The following is a 27642-nucleotide window of genomic DNA, read 5'->3' as shown; positions in this document are numbered from 1 at the left end:
GGAGTCATCGAGACGTGATGGAATGGTTCCTTCACGAACAAGGGACACTCCTTCAAAATGGGACTGTCTTGGAAAGGAGAGGAAGACCCAGAGGCCGCAACCGCCGCAGAACTTCCAAGATCGCGGACATCTTGTAAGCTTCTTTCGTGTTTAATAAACGGTTGTGTTGTTTGTAAACGAGGCATCTATCTCTGACTCAACTGCTTCCACATGTCGTTGATTGTTACCGCTCGGCAATCCAAACGGCAAGGGAGACGATGACGATACATATCACATATTATCGTTCGTCGAGAATTTTTAAATTTCTCCCCCCCCCCTCGGCCCCCACAAATCTATTTTTTATTATTGTTTAATATGCCATTTCAATTTTTCTAAGCTATTCCTACCCTCAGTTAGCTTGAAACAAGAACACACTATTCTTACTTTTTGCTTTGTATACTTTTATTGCATATAAATACAGACCTACTCTAATTATCAAAATACATAAACAGTAATACTCTGTAGCTGTTTCAATGTAATTATTGATTCCAAGTGTGCTAAATATTTCTGTTTCTCCTATTAAATCTGTGCACAAATGTCTTTGGAAAAGGCTTTAGAAAAATCATGCACGAGCTAACTGGTTTTCCTAACACAGCGTCATATCATATTGGTATTTGTCATCTCTAAAGGAAAACCTACACTCCTTTCCAAGAACTGCACATTTTGAATGCTTTTAAACAAAAATCTTATCTCCGGACCTACCCAGTTCACAGATAACTCCTTCAGCGAGAAGCTTGACATACTGGCATGTCAAGCTGTACTTCCTTTTATAATGTTCAAACATTTAGCCACCTTCAGTTTTGCAAGACTGACTTTATTAAACAGTTTACACAAATACAATAAATAATTAAGTAAAACTATAAAAGCAGATCATTACATGTGTTTCCTTTAATTTTTTTTAAAGAGACATATTTGATAGACATTTCCAAAAGAACAATTTTTGGGAGCAACCCATATAAAAAATGGTATAAACAGAAAAATCGTAGGACTGCTTACCAAGTATGCAGTGATGCATTTAAGACATCATTGCTTAAGCTTGTTTTCATCATGGAGCACCATGTTGGGTGGTGGGCATGTACAAAATATATCATTTGACCTTGCTTTAATGTCACTCTGTCACTTACCTCAGCCACATGACATCTGATGTATTTCCTGAGAATTTTCACCAAAAGACTTCATTGTTTTGAACTGAACATATGATTCACTTTTTTTCAGACTCTGGAGAGTCTGGACCACAGTTTGATAAGCATTGTGTTCATTTCCAATAACACTGTAACATTCTATAACAAAACCCACCAAGTTAAAATTCGACAAGAAAAATTTATTTTTCAAGATTAACTGTACAAAAAACAGAACAAATAAAATAATAAATAATAGAATTATTTTATATTCAGATTAAATGCTTATAACCCTAAAAAAATAAATAAATAAATATATGAGGGTTATTTTTAAAATAAGGTCTGTTTTTTAATAAGAAGAAAAATACAGTGGGTGATTGGTTAATGAACNAGTCGAATTAGTCTAGAATCGATTAATTTTATGAAAGAAAACCTTTCAAACAGCCGTAGTCCGTAAACTATGATTCCTATAAAATTGATTCATAAAGAACGGAACGTATCTACCGTCTTATAGGGGGATCTACTGTAATTGATAATATTTTTAGGTCATTAACTTTATTTAGAAGTTGTTATAATTTTTAAAACAATTAAAAAAAAGAAAATAAGCCGAAGATAGGACAGAATCTAGATTGTCCACATGGCAAGCAATTTTGCTACAGAATCAGCCATTTTGATGTGCTGCCATAGTGTAAAATCGACTAGTATATGAGCTGCACTTAAAACTTTAGAACCCTTTTTCTCGAAATCTTCTGGCTAGTGCGCTTTACAATTCTTCTGGGTGGACATCCTTGAGGTATACTACTAACCTGTGAAATCTCATCCCGAACTGAATTTCCGAGACCGTAAGGTCCCCTTGTTAGATTTTAATTTTTGCATACTTCAAATTCCTCATTTGAATTCATAATATAGTTAACTTTCATTGTTTCATAAAGAACATGGCAACTTGCAGCACAACATCAGAATGCAATGTAACATGACAATTGGGAATAAAATGGAAAAGTAATATATCATCTTGTTTATAACTTCCTAATATATTTAAAAAAACTATTTTCCAGAAGTTTCAATCTGTGAATAAACAAGTTTGCCCATATAATGCTAGGCATTATGTTTCTGAATCAGAATTTCAACATCATTTAGCAACTTGTTCAGATAAAGAAGCTGTTGATAAAAAAGTTATTGGTAAGTATGAAAAATTAAATGTTTTTGTTGCTAACTTAACATTTTAGAACAATATTTGAAAGAAGAAAAATGTTACTAGAATTTGGAATATTTAGATTGAAAATGTTTCTATAATTGAAAGAAAAAAGTTTTGATTTCAGTTCATTTATTAAATTGTGCTATTTTTTCTATTGTAAAATTTTCCTCATGAAGATAAATAGTAATCGTTTAAAAGACTTGCAAGATGTTCAGTTTAAATGTAACTTTTACTTCAATAAACTTGTACAATTGAATTTTATTCTGTTTTAGTTTATATATTTCATTGTTTATTTTAATTAAAAATTTTATATGTATCTTGTTGTGTTATTTAATATAATTGTAATATATAATTTCAAAAAATAACATTTGATTTAATTGTGGGAATTGTCATCATATAGAATTTGTTTTAATTTCTCTTTTGATTTGCAAAAGTTTTGATTACTATATTATTTTAGATCTTTCAAAAGATAGCACATTTAAAGGAAGGACTGCTGTTCCATCTTATTTTGGTTACAAACTTCCAGAAGAAGAAAATTGGGAAAATGACAATAGTAAGTTTAAAATCAAAAATGTCTTAATAATTTTCAATAGATACATGGAAATATTTGTGAGAAAACATTATATTTTACCAAATCTATATGGCAATTTTCTTTCTAAAAATAATTTAAGAAATTTAAATGAATTTAAATTGATTTTTTAAAGTTTTACAAGAAATATGGTAAAAATATTGACATATAATAAATATGTCAATATTAATGTATGCCTGTCATTAAAATAATTTTAGTGTTAGGGAATAAAATGTATAATTAAAAGTGTATTGTATCAACTCACTAAAATTCATTTGAATTTGATATCTATGATAAATTGCTTGTAAATTAGTGGTTCTTGAACTTTTTCAAAAAATACAGTAACATTTATCAGGACTGACCTAGTGCCAGGTTATTGAATATGCTGGCCTATTGAGTGGTTGTTTTTCCAGTTTTTTTGATTCTCTGGACACAATTTTACATATCTTTGCATGTAAAATTGTAAAAATCTGTGAGGCTCTGGACAGGTCCAAACCCTCACTAAAATTCGCGGAAAATAATTGTTTTAGAAAAAAATATTTAGTAGTTAGAAATAGATTTTTATTATATGAAAATGCGACGCTAACTTTAAAACAATAGAAGAAGGTAAGTCCGTCGACCATTTCCGGTTGGAGATCGAATTAAACTTCGATTTTGACCTCTCTCGCGCCCCCGAAAGGTTTCGAATTGTCATCAGGTGACGACGGGAGACCAATCGGAAAGGGGAATCTGAAAGAAAACAGATAAAACCCCGGAAATTCGAGGACGCGACGGCTTCTTCTCCCGAAAGTTCCAAGTGACGGATCTGTTGTTGTGTGTGTGTCTCGCACCCATCTTCGTCTCCATCTCCCGACCTCGGATCGACAACTTTCCATCAACGGAAGTCGACCGCATCGTCCTGGAGTCGTCGAGACGTGATGGAATGGTTCCTTCGNAAAAGACAGTTACCATGATCTTTCGTGCTGAAATCGAATAACAGATTGTATCTTACAGTCGGCGGGCGACTCAATTTTCTTAAACATTATAAACTTTTACAATTCAACATACAGACAGACAATAGGGCTGCAAATGGCATCTAAACATGCGCAAAGCATGCTGAAAACGGATGCTCATGCACACTGCTGCAATCGTGCGTCATTCTCCCTCTCATTCACAAACAGACCTTATTTAAAAAATAGCCCTCATAAATTTATCTAAATTTACAAATATATGTTTTATATAACTAATTATCTTATTTTAAAATTTAAACCAGCAACGAGTTGCTCAAATTTCCTGGCAACATTAAAAAGTTTGGTGGCGTCATCTGTAATCATATTTTATTGAAAAACTTTTTATATTTTTAACTATTATAAAATGGCAAAAAGCTTAATTTTGAGGGTAGGGATGAGATTTATAAAAAAATTGTAAATGCTAATAACGAGTGAAATCATCATTAAGTTAGATTCTACTGGAGATACAGATGACCCTCATTATCTCCCCCCTCAAATGACTTCCAAGATTTTTAGTTTTTGATACTCTGGGCCTTGAAATGTCAAGAAAAGCATGGATTATGTTATGTATGGATATTAATGTGTGTGTGGGGGGCACAATTTTGTTCACTTTTTGAAGATTAATAATGCCTGTGCTTTATGTCCAAAATGTCTGAAATTTTGCAGGGAGGTTTATATATTAGGGGATTGATGCTACTAAGTTTTGATGGTTAAAGGTCAACAGGGTGGGGAGATAAAAGGGGGTCGTGCTATATCTTAATGGACTTAAATGATGATTTTACTTGTTGTTAACATTTATAATTTTTTATTAAACCCATCCTTACTTTCAAAATTAAGCTTTTAGCCATTTTATAATAACATAAAAAGTTTTTAATAATAAAATATCATAACAGATGGAGACATACATGCAGTTTTAAATGTTGCCAGGAAAGTTAATCAACTCATTGCTGGATTTTTAGAACTAATTATGAATGTTAGAAGTAAAGCTGCTGAATTATTTAGAAAGTAACATAATATTAAGTATTTGACTAACTTGTCAATGTTTTATAAATTAGTAAATATTTAAATTTTAATTTGAATATTTGATTTTATAAACATAATCAATATGTTTAATTTTGTAAAATGATATTAACTTAGTTTACATTAAATAGATGACAATGAAATTTCTTATTCAAGAGAATTAAGTATTTGTCAAGAAAATGAAGAAAGAGCAATATCAACCATTGATTCAAAAATAAATTCCAGGTATTACAAGAATAGCTATAAAGTATTTTTATTTAAAGATTTTTTTGTCTTAAATTTATTGAAATTTACCAGTAAAATTGGTTTTTTTTTAATTTTTATAATAATAAATTATTTTACATGATATTCTCTTTTAAAATAATGCTACATATAATAATACTAGCTGTGTTACCCATTGTTGACTGCAGATACTTTTTTGTAAAATTATATTTACTTATCTAATCTAAAGAGTATATCTGCAGAGAATTGTTTGTTACAGATTCATAATATAGCTATTAAAGATGTGGAATATTTTCTAGATAAGTTATCAAATAACCTCCTGATATACAACATTTCATGTTTTATTATCAGGGGCACAAATGAACAGAGATTTGCAGCTACTAACACATGAGCATGCAACATAGAGTTTGCCATGTAAAAGTCAACTGCATCTCAGGTCAAGTCCTGCAACTCTTAGGCATTGGTGTTGTGACTTGTTAATGGTCATTGCAAAGCATAGACTGACTGGAAATTGTAGACATTTAAATTTGAATGGGTACTTTGTCAGGATTAACAGTATGCTATTAAATGTTATATCTGTCCTTGAATTTTAAATGTTGACATGAAATTTCTTTCAAGTATTTCAGCAGCATCAAACTTGTCATTTGGAAGCTATTGTAAGACCTAATGTTCTTTAAGAAATTGAGTCCCATTTAATAGTGATAGAAGAGGTTCAGGGTGAGCAAAAACATTCAGCTTAACTTTGCCAGAAGAGTAGCACATCCCCTGTGATTTATTCTTCCGCTTCAGAACACTGCAGTACCTACATACTTTATTCATACACCCAATATTAGCTAGCATAATAGTCTAAAAGAGTGTCATAAATGAAGGCACTTCAGAACTTTTTGTGCCAAGGAATTAGTACTCCTTGTCCACTCAGAGGCGCACTCAGATACTCAGAGTGGCTTGCCATTCTCTCTGAGAACTAAGCCTAACCTGTCTCAAAGACAGGTTCTCTGAATCTCTAGACAGTCTTACCTGTTTACTTTTCCTTGAAAATCAGCCAAGGTTTTGCATTCTTGAGTAGCCATAATCTTCACTCACACAAATAAATAAATCTCATGCAAGTACAGTTAGGCCTAATGAATTACAAACACAATATGTAATGGTTCGAAAAACCTGTCATATGTACATATTGCCATCTAGCATGATGATGTCACATTTTTAATGCCTCGAAGATTTTGCTAATTAACTAATTATTCTATAATGTCAGTTCTTCAAATATAATAGTAAACTTCAATAATACATTTTTCTTATAAATAATTCCTTGGCAGGAAGTATTAATTTGTGTGTTGCCATCTAGTGAAGAGAGAGACAAATAGACAAACAGAAATCCATTTAATTTAATTTAATTTTAATCACAGTTTAATTTAATTAATGTAGATTTTGAGATGATTTGTATCTATAAACCTTCTCCTGGACCGACAGATTCAAAATATGAAGTTTGGTTAAAATACGCATCATAGGAAAACATTTAAGCATTTTCCTGTGATGCAGCAACAAACATTTTGACCACTACAATTTTATTTATATAGATATGTATGTTTACATTCATATATGTTTTAATAAATTTTTATACTCAAACTTTATTTGATTATAAAGAATAATCTTACATTTAGTCAAAGATTTATCATTGCATGATGATACCATATACTAGTGGTTCTCAAAATATCATTTGTAGACTACTGGTGGTTTGCAAGCATATATCAGATAGTCTACAGACTGAATTGGTTAAATAGTGTAGCATTTATTTTTTTTTTGTTTGTCTTTGGTTGTTGACTCAAGACAATAAGTTTACTGTGTATTCTATACTATGATACATATATTCTGTTGCTAAACAACATGGATATTCACCTAAAACTAATAAGAGGTTAATTAAAAAGTATTTCTCATACAACCAGTCATGAAAGGAAAACTATCCTGTGTAAAGTGGTTACTTATTAACAACACATGTAATGCCTTTGCTTATTTGTTTATAAATCAAAATTGCATACAAATGAAATACAAACATCTATTTCCTACTCAGAAATGCTAAGGAAAGGTGGATAAAAACAAGCTACCAGGACTATATATCATTTCAGTAAATGACATCAGAATTAACTAAAAGTTAGAATATATAGGAGCAATCATTCAACATAAGAAGAAAAGAACATCAAGTCTCCGTTAATAAAAGACTTTCTGATACTGCTTTAACCTCATATGTACTGGATGACCAAAGTAAAGGTGTGCTATTTGAAGACATTCATTCTACATTTATTATGTAAGGAATAAAACACACCTGAAACGTATGGAGTGGCTGGAAATTTACAATGCCAATTTTAGAAAAAAAACAATAAACTTTAAAGACAATTACACTGTTGTGGGTGTGTAGAGATCCTTTTTCTGAAATTTCATAATTTAAAAAATATTCTTATGACATGTGGAAGGGTGTAATCAAACTTATGTTTGAATCTGATTAAATTTTTAACTGTACATTCTATTTTAAAACATTAAATTACCTGATGGTGTCTAATGAATATGGCCAAAAGCATTTGTAAAAGATCAAAGTTTATTTATTTATATTAATTAGTGCTGGTTTATTTGATTGGTTTATATGCAACATATAAACAAACATCAGCTAACCCGATAAACATTAAAGCAACCAAAGTTGTATAATTATTAAATTTAGCATGAGATGGCACCTAATGCCTAACTCTAATACCAAATTATCTCAAATTATTATTATTATTATTATTATTATTATAGCCATTTCTAGCCTGTTAATTCGGCTTTGGTTGCTTTAATGTTTTATGCAACAATTTATCTAGTTAGTAAACATGTAGAGTTATAAATGTATTGTGTATTTTCAGCAAATAATTCTGAATTCTTTATAAAATTAAGTTTATCTAAATATAGTTAAATATATATTAACTAACATTGTTATAAGTAGAGATCATATTTGTTAATGATAATTAAGTATTCACTACCAATAATTATAATTGTTAGTGAATACTTAAATGCTATTTATAGTAAAATAATGTGCACATAAATTGCCTAGTTTATGCAATAGTAAACATAATTTGTTATTCAAAGAGAAGAAAAAGAAAGAAAAATGTTAGATATGTACAAAAAAATGATAATAAATAATGTTTGAGTAGACATAATTGAAATTAATATTCAAAATAACAAAAATAGTTTTTCNTAAATTCCGTACATCCAGAAAAAGGATTATGCGATGTAGAAAAAAAAAAGTTATAATCGGCGCAAAACACTTGCTTATGAAGATCAACATGAGGAAGCAGAGAATCACTTCTTTGCGCTCTTCTGTGAGTCTGATCCGTTTTAAAAGCGAATATTTTAATTAGAAGAAATGAATAGAAGACTTTGTAGAAATAGCGAGAAGAAATTATAAAGTAGCTGTTATATTTTGTGGAAATAGGAAAGTAGAAACGCGCATTAAAACCCAAATATAAGCATGAAATCACTGGCTTTTTGGTGATTGTAGGAGCGAAAATTTTGCACCCTACGGTGAGATTAACAGAAAAAGGAAACGTAAACGACTTTAAAATTTAAGAATAATGCAGCGCGATGAAACGCGATCTTTTAAATTATAAGAGGTATATAATTGCACGCGAGTGAAAAAAAAGAGGAAAGTTAGAACAAAAAAAAGTCATAAAGTCCAAAGAGTAGTAGCATAAGGTTCCCTTTGGATGACAGAACCTAAGATGACACTGTTTACAACGTAACTACATCATTTCCCCAAACCAAAGGTCGAAACATATTATTGCTGCCGACTCGGATCAAATAAAGTATAAACTGTAAAAGGAGAGCTCTTTCTCTCTTTTTAAAGAGGACAGAGGTCACCTTAAATGAAAATGTTTCGGAATAAGAAAAACAATACAAATTATTTGTCGTTAATTGATAATGTCAATGTTACGTGATTGTAGATAAGGGATGATACAATCCGATTATAATGACGGAACAATGTGTTCTTCGGTGAAAATTTTGTTTAGAAGTAAATATGTAATTTGGTTTGAACCTGCATTAATCGACAGGATATGTTTGTCGCAAATTGAAAATTCTCAATGGTATTTATCAGAAAAAGTTTCAACATGATATGATCACCATGAAGAAACATGTGATCCGATTGTGTTTAAGTTGAAAATTTTGATTGTAATTCGTTACAGAATATTGCTTGTACTTGTATTATTGAAACAGTATTTTGTTATGGTGAGAAAACTCGCGTTTTGAAAGAAAAACAGAATTGTCGCGATCGAGTTTTCCTGTGACGAACATTGGTTAAAGATAGAGTAATTCATATGGTTCAAATTTTAGGAAAATTTCCCTCATCCCAAAATTTATATGAAAAGGTAATTATATCAGTCACAACCAAAAACTGGCTTAAATGCACCATTGAAAAGCGGAGTATAGAATGGAAGTAAAACGGACAACACGAAGTTGAATGAGGACCTTGATTTGCGGTAATCTGCTTTGGAAGAAAACCAATGACAGAAAACTGTCACTTGTTCAATTGATAGTCTGAAATCACTTCCGAATTCCGAATTAATTTTCAATCAACCAATCGATTCTGGGAATCGTAGACTTAGAACAGTGATCTTGATTTGCAACTGACTGCATCCAAGAGATGACAAAGTTGTTACTTGTTCGAAGAACAGAAACTCAGATATCGAGTTGATTCAAATAATCGAAAAATACTTCGGCAAATTTTCCCTGGAATTTTGAACAAGGAGATAGAGCCAGCAACAAAAGTACATAACTCGAAGTTAGGTCAACACTCCGTGTACTGGAAGTGACGGTACCTAAGGAAACTTTTACGTACATTTTCTAAGTGTGACAGATAAAAGGTTGTCCCTCTTTTAGGCTTTAATAGAATTTTGTGAATTATTTACGAATTATGTGAATTGCTCAGTCTAAAAACGAAAAAAAAAAACAAGTTTTAGAAAACATTTGTCGAGCTTTTAAGTTGTTAAGATGTTATTCGATGACCGTGATTGTTATTTGAGTGTTTGTAATCAATCTTATAAACAGACATGTGATGTTACGCGAACATTTGGATGAATTGTAAACGATTTCTATACCTCTGAAATAATGTATCGAGAAAAAAAAAAACTTTGTAACGCGAAACCAAACGCGTGCCAGAGAAAAATGGGTTCTCAGGCAAGTGTCACTGTTACCTCACTTGGCAACAAAGGGAGAAGGGACTGACAGCTTCCGGAGCTGCCAGCTAAAATGTCGTTATTCCGTTACGACATTTTAAAATGGCGGGGAGCTCTGTGAGGCTCTGGACAGGTCCAAACCCTCACTAAAATTCGCGGAAAATAATTGTTTTAGAAAAAAATATTTAGTAGTTAGAAATAGATTTTTATTATATGAAAATGCGACGCTAACTTTAAAACAATAGAAGAAGGTAAGTCCGTCGACCATTTCCGGTTGGAGATCGAATTAAACTTCGATTTTGACCTCTCCCGCNAAGACATTCATTCTACATTTATTATGTAAGGAATAAAACACACCTGAAACGTATGGAGTGGCTGGAAATTTACAATGCCAATTTTAGAAAAAAAACAATAAACTTTAAAGACAATTACACTGTTGTGGGTGTGTAGAGATCCTTTTTCTGAAATTTCATAATTTAAAAAATATTCTTATGACATGTGGAAGGGTGTAATCAAACTTATGTTTGAATCTGATTAAATTTTTAACTGTACATTCTATTTTAAAACATTAAATTACCTGATGGTGTCTAATGAATATGGCCAAAAGCATTTGTAAAAGATCAAAGTTTATTTATTTATATTAATTAGTGCTGGTTTATTTGATTGGTTTATATGCAACATATAAACAAACATCAGCTAACCCGATAAACATTAAAGCAACCAAAGTTGTATAATTATTAAATTTAGCATGAGATGGCACCTAATGCCTAACTCTAATACCAAATTATCTCAAATTATTATTATTATTATTATTATTATTATAGCCATTTCTAGCCTGTTAATTCGGCTTTGGTTGCTTTAATGTTTTATGCAACAATTTATCTAGTTAGTAAACATGTAGAGTTATAAATGTATTGTGTATTTTCAGCAAATAATTCTGAATTCTTTATAAAATTAAGTTTATCTAAATATAGTTAAATATATATTAACTAACATTGTTATAAGTAGAGATCATATTTGTTAATGATAATTAAGTATTCACTACCAATAATTATAATTGTTAGTGAATACTTAAATGCTATTTATAGTAAAATAATGTGCACATAAATTGCCTAGTTTATGCAATAGTAAACATAATTTGTTATTCAAAGAGAAGAAAAAGAAAGAAAAATGTTAGATATGTACAAAAAAATGATAATAAATAATGTTTGAGTAGACATAATTGAAATTAATATTCAAAATAACAAAAATAGTTTTTCTTAAACAGTTTTCAAGATATTTATTTAAATTTGGAGTTGTTTAGTGTGTTATTATCATCAAAAGTTACATTTAATAAGCATATAATTTTTTACATTACAAGTATAATTTGATTTCAAACTGTAATACATTTAACATAAGAAAACAAAAGATCATATAAAAAAGTTCTACTGAAATTTTTAAAATCATTGACTTCTTTAAAATTTTAGCATTTCTTATTTTCCTCTATTGCTCACCTATTTTAAAGACCCTAGATTCAGAAATTTAATAATTGTAGAGAATATTCATTGTAATTTACGTTAGAATATTTCCTCAATATTGGTTTGTCCTTTCAGTGTCTTCTTGTTTGGGATCAAACAGCATAGCTAATCGCACTTTTAAATTTTCTGTCTTAAGTTTCAACGAAACATGTTTTTTATTATATAACACTCACCAAATAAACCATCACCAGTTCATAACCAAACAGAAAAAATTCTTTCTACAAACGTTTTCATCTATATGTAATAGACATCCTCAGGTATTGATGATATCAAACTACCGGCTAGTAGAATAGAATGTTTATTATTATTATTATTATTATCTTTTTTTTTTTCTGAAAATATATATTAAATGTCAGGATTTATAAAGATATAAAAGTAGCAAAAAAAAAAAAATTATGATTATTTAGAAAGTGCTTTTCTTCTTACAAAATATTGTCTCAGCTATCAAATATTGTAGATATGTACATGATTTTTTGAACATTACTGAACTTTAATGTTATCTGTATGTAATAAATAGGGGGTGTGTCAGAGTTGCCAAGCGTGTGAGTGAACTTTTTTCAGAGGTTGATAGAACAAGTTTCAGATGGAAATAACAAAAAATTATGCAATGTGGTATATACAAATTAGAATTGTTGACACTAAATTAACTTTGGGATTGATTAAAATGCCATTAATAATTGCCAGAATCGAAATAAATCCTGGTCCTCTCTCCTGCTCACCACTTCGGTCAAGTCAGTTGGATATGCAAAAAAGGGGTGGGGTAGACCTCGGAATGAAAGTCACAAGGATGAAGAAAGGGAAATGCAGTTACTGGAAAGTTTAAGTGAGGAATACCAAATTGAAGAAAAGGTTGAAAGAAATAGAGACCTCAAAATTTAAGAATTCAGGATTATTTTAGACCGAGAAGAGAAACTGAAAAACAAGGTATTTATGATTCGCAATATACATTGAAATTTATATATGAATTAATTCAGGAAAAATTTTGCCAGTTGAACTTAGAAATTCAATCAATAAAAGCTGAAGTTAATAAGATAAAAGAAGAAAACAATAGTTATAAGGAAGATATGAAGATAATTTGTTACAAGATACAAAAATTAGAAGAAAATTATAAAAATAACAAAAAGTTAAAAGGAATATTTGAATTTGATAAATTGGTAAATGAGACTACTAACAAGAACATAATAATTTTTAATTATCCGGTTAAAACATGGAACGTTGCTCAAGAAATCAAACAATTTATTAACAAAGAATTAGGACTAAAAAATATAGAAATTGAAGGACTAGTTCAACTTAAAAATAGTAAGAATAACCTAATAATAAAAGTGATTCTGGAATCTGTAAAAGATAGAAATTTAGTTCTTAAGAGCTTTTGGACTTTGAAACCAAAAATTGTTAAAGAAACCAGCAAAGAAATAATAATTACAATGGATTTGGGTATCAGATCAAGAATTAGAAAAAAAAAACTACAGGATCAAATCAAAGTAGAGAAAACTAGTATAAATAAAATATTAATAAGAGGAGATTATTATATTATGGATAATATAATATATATATAGTCGATATGAATACAAACAAGATTATTCAAATGGCTTGTTTTGTTAGAAATAGACAGATGACTAAAAAGAATAGGACTGGCATGAGAATTATACTGAATTAAGTTTAGATCCCTCAAATAAGAAAACAGTAATTGAAAATAATTGTAATAAAAGCTTGGTAAAACTGGAAGATAGTAAAAGAAAAAATGGCAGTAAAAATATGAGAGAGACTAATAAAGACAAAAATATTTTTCTAATATGGTTTTGGAGAATATAGGGTCTTTGTGGAAAAATTGACAAAGTATTACTAAAGGAATTCATGGATTCGAACATTATAATTGGTTTTATGGAAACCTGGTTGATAAATTTAAGTGACAGTCAAAGCTAATAGTTAATAAACAACTTGGTTAAAATATTTAGTAAAGCAAAAATGAAGAAACAAGACTAATTTAATCTACTAAGTAAATGTAGTAATCATAAATATAGGTTTAATAAAAGAAAGTAAGATCCTTGTAATGCTAAAAATAATGAGATAGTGTATTCGGAATATTGAATAAACTTAAGTGTTTTAGAACAGGTGTAAAAAGGAACTTACTAAATGTGATGTATAAGTTAGAATATAAATATTTGAACGAAATTTGTGTAGATATTTTAAAAAATTGTGAAATCTAACCAACCTGTTTGTAACAGGCGGAAGCCTTTTATGACTAATAAAGATTGAATTGAATTGTATGTAATAAATATTCTATATTTGTATTCATACAAATAAATATAATAAAACTTTTATTTTTATTTAGTAATAGTGATCCTGAAGTTGATAAAAATTCATGTGCTGAATCAAATTTTGAAGATAAACCAACTTCAATACAGGTATGAATTTGAGATAATTTTATAAACATTTTAACTTTTGTCTATATCTGATAAGTATTATAAAGTACTTTTGATTAATTATAATACCATAATTATGAAAGATTAATTTAGACCAAGTTTTTTTTTGTTATATGATTCCTGTGATAATATGTAGGATTCAGGAGGAGAATATAATTCTATTTAACTGCCATAAAGAGTATAAAAATTTTCAAAAGTTAACAGTTGACTAGATAATCACACAATAAAATATCCTATTATTGCCATGAAGATCTAAATTTGAATTAAACTTGATTTGATTGATTTATCTAAGCATCATTTCTTTTTCTTTTTTGTTTTATTTACTCATGATAGTCAATTCATGTATTCAAATTAAGTCTTCTTGTAATGAGCAAATTAATGAAAGCTATATAACACATTGCGTGTTAGTATCACATATTATGAAATCAGGAAAAATCAAATTATATAAAAATGTTATAATTTTTATTAAAAAAATTAAGAAAAGAATGTAGGATGATATTCATTATATAAATGGAATGCAGCTTTGTCTCATATGATTATTAAATATGATTATTAATTATTTCAGTATGATTATTTTTTACTATATTATTCATTTTGATAAAGTAAAATGAGTAGTTTGCTGTACTGTGCGATAACTTAATGAAATTATAAACCAATATCCAGATAATCTTATAACATTATGTACAATTAGTAAATATCAAAAACATTTTATTATTTATATATAGTCTGTTTAAGTTTATATTCTAAAATAGATTTATAAACATACTAAATAGTTTTTACTAATAATAATGAATAAATAGATAAGAAAACTATCAAAGAATTGAGTGAAAAATGATATTAAATTTACTTTTCATGAAAAATATTTTACGTTATAAAAATTTTAAAATGCAGTTGGTATTGGTTAATTAAAATGCAGTTGGATTTCCAGTTACATTTACTCTTACAGATTTTATTTTATAGGATGAGAATTTAATATTAATTTGAATATATTTTTCTATCTAATCTTTATTGATACTAAAGTGTACTACAACATACCTAAAGTCATTTAGAACTGTTGCATTTCAATGGTGATTCAGGCTAGATTAAAAAAAGTAATCTGAAACAATTTTCATTATTTTGATGATAATATCTGGAATGTTTTTCAAGCAATTATTCAATAACTTGTAAATAATGAGTTTGAGTTTGTAAATGTTTACAAACTCAATAAAGTCGTCATCATTAAATTACACAATCATATATTTGATTTTCCCTTATATCATACATCAGTGTGAATGCAGATTGTACTACAAAACTTGTAATATAGCAAAAATTCAAGCAAAAACATATGTGAATTATTTAAATGCAATGAGCATCTTTAATGTGATATAATTAATAAATTTGCATAATTAATGTTTCTTAATAGCTAAAAATTTACATCATCTCTGATTGAAATGTTTTTATTATTTGATTTCAAACAAATTAAACTTTTAATTTTTTTTATTTACAAATACTTATTGGCCAACTTTATACTTACTTGTCAGAATAAGTGCAGGCAATTTTAACATGCAAATGAAAGCAAGTTTTTCAGAGAAAGAAGCAATATATTCAATAATATATAGGCTGTTTTCAGCAATCAGGAATTATGAAACTGCCCACAATCTTTTGCTCAAAGAACTTCCTGTTTTTCATAACAAAAAAATTACATCAAGTGCCATTTGATGCCTTTCTTGGAAACAAAATGTCCATTTAAGGAATTCCAAAAAGAGTATAACAAATGATAATCAGAGGGGCAATATCTGGTGAATATGGAGGATATGGTAATACCACCCAGTTCAGCTTCAATAATTCTTGCCATGTTTGCAAAAATGAGTAAGATCTGGCATTGTTGTGATGGAAAACAACAATGCATTCAGTTTATCCTGCTGGCTTCCAGCACACAAACAAATTGATTGTCTCTTCTTCAGAAATAGCTCATAGAACATAATACCCTTCCACTCTAAGTTGAGAGCATGATTTTGTTTGGATGAAGCCCTGTCTTTGAAATGGTTTGTGGTGATTTACTATACAGCTTCCATTATTGTTTTCACTCAACATTGTTGAATATGATGATTTTTTCATCACTGGTTATCATCCACTTCATGAATGGATCACTTTCTTTACATTTTCTTAGTGAATCACAGAAGGAAATGCATTCTGGGAGATTTGCTTCAGTCAATTTGTGCAGAACTAAATATTAAATCTGCTAATGAACCCAAGTCACTGCAGAATGTTTTTCTACCCATAATTTTGATATTTGTAGAATGTCTGCAATATCCCAGGTTGTATAGTGTGGACTGATGTCTATTAGCACTTTCACTTTGTCAGTGTCATTCTCATGTCCAACCCAAGTATAGTGTGTCTTGAATAGAAAAATTTCCAGAGAAAAACCTTGCAAACCACTTTTAGCACATGTGTTTTTTAAAGACTGCACATATATTTTTGCAGGTTTGTATTGTGTTTTTTTCTTTTCTAAATAAAGAAGCATAAGATGCCAAAATGCTTATTTTGTTTTTTCATCTTTCAAACAAAAAACAACCAGTCTTTATGCATTGTTTTAAGAAAATAAATTCATCATTTAATTTTTTAAAAAAGTGTAAAGATTGGTTGTGTTTTGTGTGTTTATAACCATTTGAAATATCAATTTCAAACAGTTATGTGCCTTCAGAATTTGAATTGAAGTTTGTTGCATTTCATAATGTCTACCTATATCAATAAAAACTGATGGATTTATTAGCCAACCTCTTATATGTTTTTTTTCTTTACTGTTATTATTTATTTACACTAATATAAATTGCTGGAATAGAAAAATTTCCAGTCTAATAAAATAACTGCTTTACCAAATAAATAAAATTACTTATTCAATAGTACTAGCACAAAATGTTAATTTAATGAAAAAACAATCTATTTATTATACATTGTTTCATAGCAAAATTTAAAATGGACTAAGGTCTTAAAACAAAAGCTAATATTTAACATTCTAAAAAATACAATTTAGAATCATTCCTTAATTTTTGGAAACAAAATTATAATTATTGTGATTTATAACTTAAATTTTTAAATTGTATTTGAATTGTCATTTGAAGATAATTTAATATAAATTACACGTAACACATGTAATGATTTATAACTTTTATAACATGCTAATTAAAATAAACTATTTTGTCTGTATCAATCATTGAATAATAAAAGGCTATACCTGTTGAAATTTAGCAGTGGTTAAATCATTATCATTTTTATTTTGCTACATGTCAAAAACTGATGTAAATTAAAGATTAACAACACATTAAATACTCTATCTTGTAATTATCAAAAAATTTTTATAATATAAAAAAATGATGTTTTAGTTACAGAAAGAAAATATTTAAAAATTTGTATATTTTATTTTATTTAAAATATGACAAAAAAATAAAAACACAAAAAAAGGCTGTAATAATTTTTTAAAAAAAGGTAAATAATAAAAACATTGAAAGTAATTGAATTTATAAAATACTGATATAAAGTGAATATCAAGATAGAAATATTCTATTTGAATATATTAACATATTGTTATTTTTATTACTAAAATTATTTTCCAAACATTAAATTTAAGAAAAAGCCCTTTTAAAGAATTTTTTTCTTGTTTTATTTGTTACTGAAAGGTGTAGCTTTTGTATTTTCATATGTAAATTGACAAAAAAAAAAGTTTTTTTCTAAATATCACTTTTGGTAGCTGTTATTATGTTCTATGTATGTATGTCTCTTTAATACGACATTAAGTTTGGTAGACTATCATTACAGCTTTCAGGTTAGACACTTCTTTTATTGTTTCCATATAACATTTATATAAGTCCGAAATGCATATGTGGAAACAATAAAAGAAGTGTTTAACCTGAAAGCTGTAATGATAGTCTACCAAACTTAATGTCGGATTAAAGAGACATACATACATAAAAAAGTTTTGTCAATTTACATATGAAAATACAAAATCAAATTATTTATAAATACAAAATATTTTATTATTACATTATTTATTCTAATATATATGTTGTTTTAGTTTTTACCAAATATTTTTAATTTACTAGATTATTTTTTTAATGCTGTATAATTTACACTCTTAAAATTTATGTAAAAAAGTTATTGTGTAGATTTATTAACTGAAATATAATGATAATTTCTTATATATCGATACTATAGAAGGATGATATAACTCAAGAAAAATCACAAAATCCTGTTGGACTTTCCAAAGGTAATTTTTAAATTTAACTTTTACCAGTTTTTCTTACAGTTGTTACATATAATTTATATTATATTTAAGTTAAAATTTAAACTTTAAATTTGAACATAATTATCATTTATAATGTTAAATTATCTTGATATATTTCATAACAATATACTTTACAAACTAGATTGTTTGAACTTAATATGGAGGATGTAAATTTCAATATTTCTTTAAAAGACAATTTTCAACAATATTGCAATCTTTTTATCATCAGTGAATCAGTAGACAGAAGATTTAATAATTTCATTTTATCAAAATGCACTTTGATGAATATGATCCTTCTCTTTTTTAAAGATAAAGTTAAGAAAAGGAAACAATTATAAAAAAGTTCTTTAATGTTAAAATATTTAAATGCGAAACTTTCTGATTATTTTTTGATAAGTTTTTAAAATTCAGTTCTCTATTGATAAGCAAATCATATTTATATCATTCATAAGACAAAACACTAATAATTTTTAGTTAGTTTATTTCCTTATAAAACTTTTTCAAAAATGTATACCACAACAAAATTCACTCATTTCTTGTGATTTCTTTGCATGCTCATATGACAGACACAAAGATGTAAATTTATAAGAAATATGCAGAAATTTGTTTTGAATAATTTGTAAAATCTAATAATTAACATCATATATTTACTAACTGTTATATTTTTTTGAATAGAAAAACTGCTTGAAAGAGCTTTACAATCAATGAGACAGCCTAGAGGCATATCATTTGGACGAGGTAGAGGAGTATATCATGGAACATGTATGGGTGGTATGTAAATGATTATTAATTAAAATTTTTATTAGAAAATATTCAAAAACTATGTGATGATATGCTAAGTTCTACTGAATTTAGTGCAAATTTTTTATATATAAAATTACATTTATTATCCAGTATTTCTTATATTTAAAATTCAATTTATTTTACAAAAAAATATCCAAACATTATACAATAGACTCAATACTTTTAAATGGAAGAGAGAGAGAAAAGTTGTTCAGTAATGGAAGCTACCATGATTTTAATGAGACCATAAATATTATAATAAAAATAAGTAGTTATTTATTGTGACATCGCAATGCCAGGTTGCGATTTTAATCATATTTTTATTAGTTTATTTAATTTAAAATATATGCTCTCCATCTTAAATTAGTAGTGGCTTGCCCCTGTACATTATATTTTTTTTTAACAATAGAGTTATGCCAGTAATCTGCTTTCAGGGGAAGTTTTGAATTGCAATAACGTGACTTCGGGTTTGTATCAGAAGTTCATATGTACTTAATCAGTGCTTTCTTCCCCTAATACCCTGTTCACACCGAGCATTTCGATCTAGATTGTGATTAAAGTCGGAGCCTGTTCCGTGGTGCAAACGCTTTCGACTGTTTCAATCTCAACTGAAACGAGATTCAATCGTGATCGACTGGAGAGAGTTCTTGAAACTAGATCCAGTTATAAGAGAGATCCCACAATACCACGCGCGTGAGAAAATACAAGAGGGCTGCGGAACACGTGTCGGGCTATCGACAGAGAAATAAAAAAGACAGCTGGAGAGACGACGACATTTGTCTATTATTAGATGTATGGCAAGAAAAAGTATTTATTTCTAACCAAAACTTTCATTTTGTCTGTTGGTGTTTGTGACTTACCGCGTACTTACGTCAGTTTTATGATCGTGTGTAATATCCAGGTTCTTCTTGAGCAGACTGCCTGTGTGAACAGCACGCCGTTCGACTAGCGACAGTCACAATCCACATTGTAGGTAAATCGAGATCGAAGCGAGTTGTGGATTGTGTGCAAACATAGTATAAGGTTTCTATATCTAGTCTCAGATTTCGTCTATCTAACTCAATTCTTGAGACTAAGGAAAGACAGATGGACTGATATATATATATTTCAGCTACTCTAGCATTTTACATTTATCCTTTCTTTTCTGTTTTGTGGTGTTCTATTGTTCATTGAAGTGTTAAAAATCCTCTTTTTTGTTTTTAGATATGTAGAGAGAAAACTTGATTGAATGTCAAATTCTTTTCACAATTTTTAATTTTTTTTCTTTTGGCTTTTTGTTTTTCTCCAGTCTTTATGTTGGATATGTTTTCTACTATTGACAAAATCTTTAGTTTTCTTTTGTTTGTCATTTCTATTTACTTCAAAATGAAAATGGTTGCTACACTGATTAGTTGGTCATTATTAGTGATGAAAATGCCAACATGCAATTCAAACTTTACATTGAAATTCATACAGTATGATTATTTAGTTTCAAATAAGGAGATATATATTATATATAATGACCTTAAATATGATTGACCAAAAAACTCAGTAAGTTGTGAAAATGTAGATGTGTTAATAATGACTTTAATAATGAACACAGAACCAGTGTGAGGAAAACAAAAAACTATCTTTGGACAAACGTTTTTTTAACTCCTCCTGAGTTCTTCAGGTGATAATCAGAAGGAATTAAAAAATGTTTGTCCAAAGATAGGTTTTTTTTTTGTTTTCCTCACCCCAGTTATTGGTTCTGTGTTCATTATTATGTATTTCCCAGTGTGGTGTGTTGTAATTAACAATTTTAAAATACAAAGATTTGATTAGTCAATTAGTGTTTAAGAATAAGGAAACATCAGGCATCAAACATTAAAATTTTGAATTTTATGTTGTGCAGTCAGAGGGTGTCTTTACAATATCAATTTTTAACTTTTTAGTAATACTGTTTATCCCATTTAAAATGAAAAAGAAAGCAGGCAAAATTAGACAGGAAATATAGTAGTCTTGATAATTTCTGTTGATCAGGAATAAGACAACCTCACACTATTGAAAACTCAAAGTATACAGAATATACATACAGGGTTCCTATGCACCTGGGAAATTAGGGAATTTGTCAAAAAGTCAGGAAATTTGCCTCCTTGGCTGCCTTTTTGATTTTTTTGCTCACATAATGGTTGACCAAGTGTAGCTGTCTGCAGGCAGCAAGAAGTAATGTGCAATGCAACTTATGAAAAGGGGTACAGAATATTTTTAGGGTTCAAAATTTCTCTTAAATGTAAAAATGAATTTAAAAACTCATGCCAATATTTGTATAACTTATGGATACAAATTCACTGAGTTCAGCATTAATAAAGTTCCTTTAGTATTAACACGAGCACTTTCAACAAGTATTCAGGTGAAAAGAACAAATTTTAACAAGACAACATGCAGGATGTTCCAAAGGAACAGAATATTCAAAAGTCAAACAGGCGTCCGGAAATTCTGTTAAGAATGTGCAAATAATTTTTGATATGTTCGAATCTTTATATTTTACGATGCTAGCGGTGCATGCGTGGAAATGCTGCCGCGTTGGCGATACAATGTTAGGCGCGTTTCGTTTTTTAGGCGCCGATATAAGGCAATCTACACCCCGGGTAGATTGAGGGTGGGAACATTGCACGCTTCTGAAGTAGCCGTGAGAAGCACTTCCCAGATAAACACAAGCCTTCGATTGTTGCAGCATTTAATTATTTCCATTCTGGGCCATAATGGATTGCAGCCTTGCTCAAGAACTTTTTTAGCGAGCTCTGTAGAACATCTTCCTTTGGCTACAATCCTGATGCTCAGCAAGGCGGGAAGCAAGCATTCTTGTTGTTGCTCTTATGTATCTTGTAATATTTCCCATTACCGGATTTTCTAGTGTATCGTGTAAACCCCTGACTTTTCTAAAGTAGCTAGCCTGTCCCGATCATTGCAGATACATCTGCGTAGGTTTGGTAGGGGGGTTATGGGTAGTATGAAATTATATCGCCAAAATAACACTGAAATAACGAAATTTATTAACGCTGAACTCAGTGAATCTGTATCCATAAGTTCTCTTAAACATACACAAAATTCTCCAAAAAATTATTATGCACAAAATAAAACCATAATTTAATTAATAATTATTATTACATAGTTTGGAAAATCATACATGTAATTAAATAGGCCTGCCATACAATTTGCCATGCAGCACTAAACTGGTAAGTTAACATAAAAATATTTTAAAGAATGCTTTAATTTAAACAAGTGTTGTCATCATCATAGAATAGTATACACAATCATAAACTTGATGCAATATGTTGATTAATAGAAATAAAATTGAATTCAGTGCCATGAATGATTATTTTTATTTTTAGCACAGACAACAATTAACAGACTTTTTGACATCCAAAAATGCAAAATTTATTTATAACTGACTTCAGAATGAATTTTTAGAAGGCTTAAAAATTTCATTTATGGATGAACTACAAGTAATGAACACAAAAAAATACTTTAAAAGGAAAATTTTGGATTCGGCAAGAAAATTTTCATATTATAGAAGTTATTTTCTCAACATGGCCATTTTATCTACTGTCTAAAACACTCCTAAAAAGTTAAATTATTTTAACTAAAGTTAATAAGAAAAATTACATACATTTATAATTTAAATAATTTCATTAAAACACTAAAATTTTTTGAAATTACTTGAAATTTTAAAACAATACAAGCTGGGTTTGGGCCCTGATAATTAATACTGACTTCCTTATGTGCTTGACCTATGAATGGTGAGTGGATAAAACACTAGTAGTTGGTTACAGGTGTGCATCTCACCAGCAGGTTGACTACATGGAATTTTTCAGGTTTTTTTCACTTATCTATCACCTAAATAGAGTCAGTTTCTTGTAGAAAGTGTTCCTGGCAGGCATCCCTCCTTGGCAGATTGTTCAAGTGTTGCTTTGACTTCTCTCACCAATCTATCCATTCTGGGATAATTAACTGCTTTCCATATCTGACATCATTGAAAGCATCATCTGAAAACAAAATTTTTGCATAGTGTCTAGTGCTGAACAATAGAAAATTTCTTATCCCAATATTTGAGATTATTTGGATAGTAGATTCCTTAACAATATATGGTCCATGGATCCCTGCAGGTCTGCAAATATTTTGACAGGAATCCTTGAGTTTATAGAAGAAAAAGAAGCATATTCTATGTGAAAATTAAAAAAGAAATGTTTTTCTGTAATGTTTTTGTTTTAATAAAGGTAAATATTATTTTAAGAAACCTTATTAAAAATATATATTTTTAATTAAATTTTTAATCTAGAGTGTCTGCCAAAAGTTTTATTTTATTAAAGTGGTCTACCAGAAGGTAAAGTTTGAGAAACATTAGGTTAATGCATGCCATTGAGGTATTTTGTGCTTAAAGGCATGTAGTTTTTCAATTTTTCAAAACTATGAAGTTTTTCTCTTACAATTTAAATAAAGATACACTGTTGGATTATTAAAAAAGGATTATTTTGTACTGACCCAAAATTATTTGTATGTTCAAAATTTGATTTAATCACAAAGATACACTGTTGATGATAACGATATTAAAACTATTACAGTGAAATGTTGAGGTGTATATAATATAAATTTAAATAATACACAATACACAAGTGTTATTCATCAATATATTTTTTGTTATTATACCTAAAGACCAAGTTCTTAAGCAGTTCTTTTAACTTTGTACAATCATATAAGATGAGCTAATTTTAATTTTTACATTTAATAAGTTTTATGTTTAATAAGATTTACTTATTATTCTATTGCATTGTAAAGACTGTATTTTAAAATCACTCAAAATTATACCTTATAAATTGTGATCACTTTACACAAAATCAAAAAATATATACAATGTTTAGACAATTATTAGATATTTATTTCTTTTATTGATAGTGCAGATTAATTTTAAAAATTAACATTGATTGTTTATGTGAAGAATTATTGTAAAATGCAACAGGAAGGAGAGCATTGCAAAATTCCAAGGGATCCAACTAAGTCCCAGATATAACAAATGGCAATATCAGTTGTCATTTTTAAATTTTAAAACACTTTTAGATATGAGATGATATGAAATTGAGAGAAAAGTCTATCATACTCGTAATAATCTAGCATTGATAAAAATTTTTTGAAATTCTTCACAATTATCATATAAATTTATGGATTAATATAAGATTCAACTAATTTAATTTAATAAAACATTTTATATTTAATTTTAATTAAGCAGTGATTATGAAAAAATAAACAACTGTTAATTATAAAAAATAACTAATTAAAAAGTTGAAGAAGCAATAGTGTATGTGTGTAGTAAGTCAAATGCTGTTTATTTTGACAATGTGCATTACTGTAAGGGATGTGAGGTTCAAGGAAAGTCATGGGATTTAAAACAAAAATTTGAGTAGGAACCCTGTATATACAATGGAAAACAGTAATGAGTAAAGGCATTAAACAATGTGTTTACATAATGCAATTATTATTATAAAATAATGATTATTACATAAAGTATAATAATATATTGCATTTAGCACTTAAAATACATGATGTCCTGTACAATACAAGGCAAGTGGCAACCGTATCTGAATGTAACTGGTAACAATATCACTTCATAACACAATAAATTGAAAGCCAATGTTAGACCTTTCAGTGTGGTGTACTTACAATTTCAGTGTATGGTATCTCATCACACACTTGATTTGAATTACCCAAATATGTAATTTTTACCCATTCTAGTTGAGTACATGTACTTTGGTTTAAGGGTAGTAGTGCCTAGAACTATACAGAACCTCAAATTATCAAGACTCTGCTGCTGTTTTTGGATCTTAAATTTTGAGTTAGTGAAATATGAAACTACTTTAAAACAGAATGCATTGAGTCTATGAGAATTAAGTTACAATGAAAATAAAATTTGAGTTAAGAAGTTTGACTTATTTACTGCACTCATACATGCACACACAAGAAGATTGTAATTAAAGTATCCCTATTCAGTGATGTCTAGAGAGAGATTTAGCAGTTCAAATGCAACCAAATCTAGTATGATGAACAGAGTAAGAAATATAATACAATAAAATGGCTGAAGTTAAAGGTTAGTAACTTCAAAATCTTTAATATCATCCTCAGTGCTTCTGTGTAGGATAGATTTTTGAAAAAGAATGTTTGGCTTTATTTGTATGTTTGAACATCTCAGAATTTCTAGTAAAGGGATAACTATGTGAAAGCACTGCAGATGAACTTAAAAAGGGTTGAAAAAATTTTGAAGTTAGAATAAAACAACTGGAGGTAAATGTTAGTGTTATGTTTATTATTTCAAGATAAGCAAAAGACATTTTCATGAGAAAAAATTAATACCAAAAGTCACCATTATGGCACTTTTAGTAGTTTAGACTTTAATCTGTGTGAATTTTGGAGACACTTAAAAAAGATGGTTTATCACGGACATGTTGCAAATTTGGCAGCCTCAAAACAGATTATGCTGAATATGAGAAGCATCACAGTGAATCAATTACGGTTGTCTATTTTCAGATTTTACACATCCAGAATGGGGCTTTAGCAACCAATAACTTCTGCATTGCTAAAGTTATTGTATAGCATAGGTATCATGTACAAATAAAATGTCATTAATAAAAAGTGCTTGCAGTGCTGCTTTGGTTTCTTTTATAGAAATTTTTCTGCATGTTCTGAACTGTCACCATACCACGTTTGGTTTCATTTGAACTACTAAATATCTCTCTAGCTATCATATAAGTCCCTCACAATGGCATGAATAGCCTTTAATTTCTCAACTTTTTATGTCTTTGATGATCAAATATACTGTATTTACTTGGGTATAAGACAATCTCCATATAGGACAAAGTGTGACTTTAGAGATAAAAATAAAGAAAATTAGATTTATTAATACACTTCTAATAATATTTTGTGATTAAATAAAATCAAATGCATGTATTAAGGCAAATAACCATGTTTGCCTTAATACGTGATGAATGGAAAACAAAACCAAAACATTATAGTGTGCGTGACTGGAAAAAGTTTATTTTTAATGATTCAGAATGTGCTAATATTCATTAAAAATAACAATTTAACTAATATAAACAAAGGGGATGTGTGTCTTAATTTGTTTACAGTAGATGCCAACTTACAATAAATAGACTGTAGACCTATAATGACAGCATGAAGTATACACGGTTCACAGAAATTATTGCAAAAATGCAAAACATCCTTCGTTTGCACGTATAGGATGACCTAGGTTTTTGAAGCAGTGAAAAATGAATAAAAATCTTGTCTTGTATGCAAGTAAATACAGTATATAACAAATTTTATGGTGAATAAAGTATATCATACTGAAGAAATATTTATTAAATGAAATCTATAAAAATAGTTATATCACTAAAATATGAGTACAAATGTTTTAAATTATGATAGTTAAGAAATTACTATAAATATTCTTCAATTATTTCTTTTAACAAATAATTAAAGAATATTTATAGTAATTTCTAATAACTATCATAATTAACAGCAAATCTTTATTGTGAGAAATTAAAAAAAAAAAACTTTTAACTTATGCTTAATGTTTTTAAAAATGTAAATATTTTTGTTTAATTTATTTAAAAACATTGCTGCTAAATTATTTGGCTTATTCGTTTTATTAAATTGTACATTATAGAAAAATTTTCTACACCCAAAAATCCTGTTGGATTAGGCCGTGGAATTAGTCCAGGTAATTAAATAATTTTTTAAATTCATAGTTTCTATTTACATTTAATATTTTGATTTTTGTAAATATATTCTTTTTATACAGTGTATAATAAAAACTCATCACTTGATAAGGATAATGAAAGGAATACTGAAGAAATTTCTGAAAAAATAAAAGCACTTATTAATTTTTTACCCCCATGTGAACCTGGAGAAGTGAGAGAGATTCCTAAGTATTATTTTATTCTTTATTTTTTATACAAAAGATTAATCATAATACCCAATAAGAATTTTGATTCAATAGTTGGAAATTGTTAATAAAATTTTTAGAAAGAGAGAATTTCTCCCGTAAAAATTAAAATAGATGTAAACATACATGTTAGTACTTATTAGAGAGGTTGAGGCACACGTTTTAAACATGTAAACGTGTACGTGTGACGTTCGGCGCTGCTTTCCCGTAAGCCTAAAAGTTTGACGATGGTGTTTGGAATGTCGAGCGTGATTCCACCGACTATCCAAACATCATTGTCAAACTTTTAGGCTTATGGGAAAGCGGCGCCGAACGTCACACGTACACGTTTACACGTTTAAAACGTGTGCCTCAACCT

General features: G+C 28.7%; 1 protein-coding gene across 3 annotated transcripts in view; it reads left to right on the top strand.

Annotated features, from left to right (window-relative positions):
• Positions 1-27642, top strand: part of LOC111637180 (gametocyte-specific factor 1 homolog) — a 46575-nt gene that overhangs the window by 17956 nt on the left and 977 nt on the right. For 2 of the 3 annotated variants that reach the window (XM_023382607.1, XM_023382606.1), the window contains exons 3-10: positions 2213-2336; positions 2810-2905; positions 5061-5154; positions 14196-14268; positions 18478-18529; positions 19223-19318; positions 27006-27059; positions 27141-27267. In XM_023382607.1, the coding sequence (XP_023238375.1) occupies positions 2213-2336; positions 2810-2905; positions 5061-5154; positions 14196-14268; positions 18478-18529; positions 19223-19318; positions 27006-27059; positions 27141-27267 (716 nt within the window). The remainder of the gene's footprint in view (positions 1-2212; positions 2337-2809; positions 2906-5060; positions 5155-14195; positions 14269-18477; positions 18530-19222; positions 19319-27005; positions 27060-27140; positions 27268-27642) is intronic. The other variant, XM_023382608.1, reaches the window with a different exon arrangement.

The sequence above is a fragment of the Centruroides sculpturatus genome, unplaced genomic scaffold, assembly GCF_000671375.1.
Source record: "Centruroides sculpturatus isolate CEXI.00-Female unplaced genomic scaffold, Cexi_2.0 scaffold1017, whole genome shotgun sequence".
NCBI classification, from domain to species: Eukaryota; Metazoa; Arthropoda; class Arachnida; order Scorpiones; family Buthidae; genus Centruroides; species Centruroides sculpturatus.
Note: the sequence above shows the minus strand (reverse complement) of the source record. Positions and strands in the feature narration are given on the sequence as shown.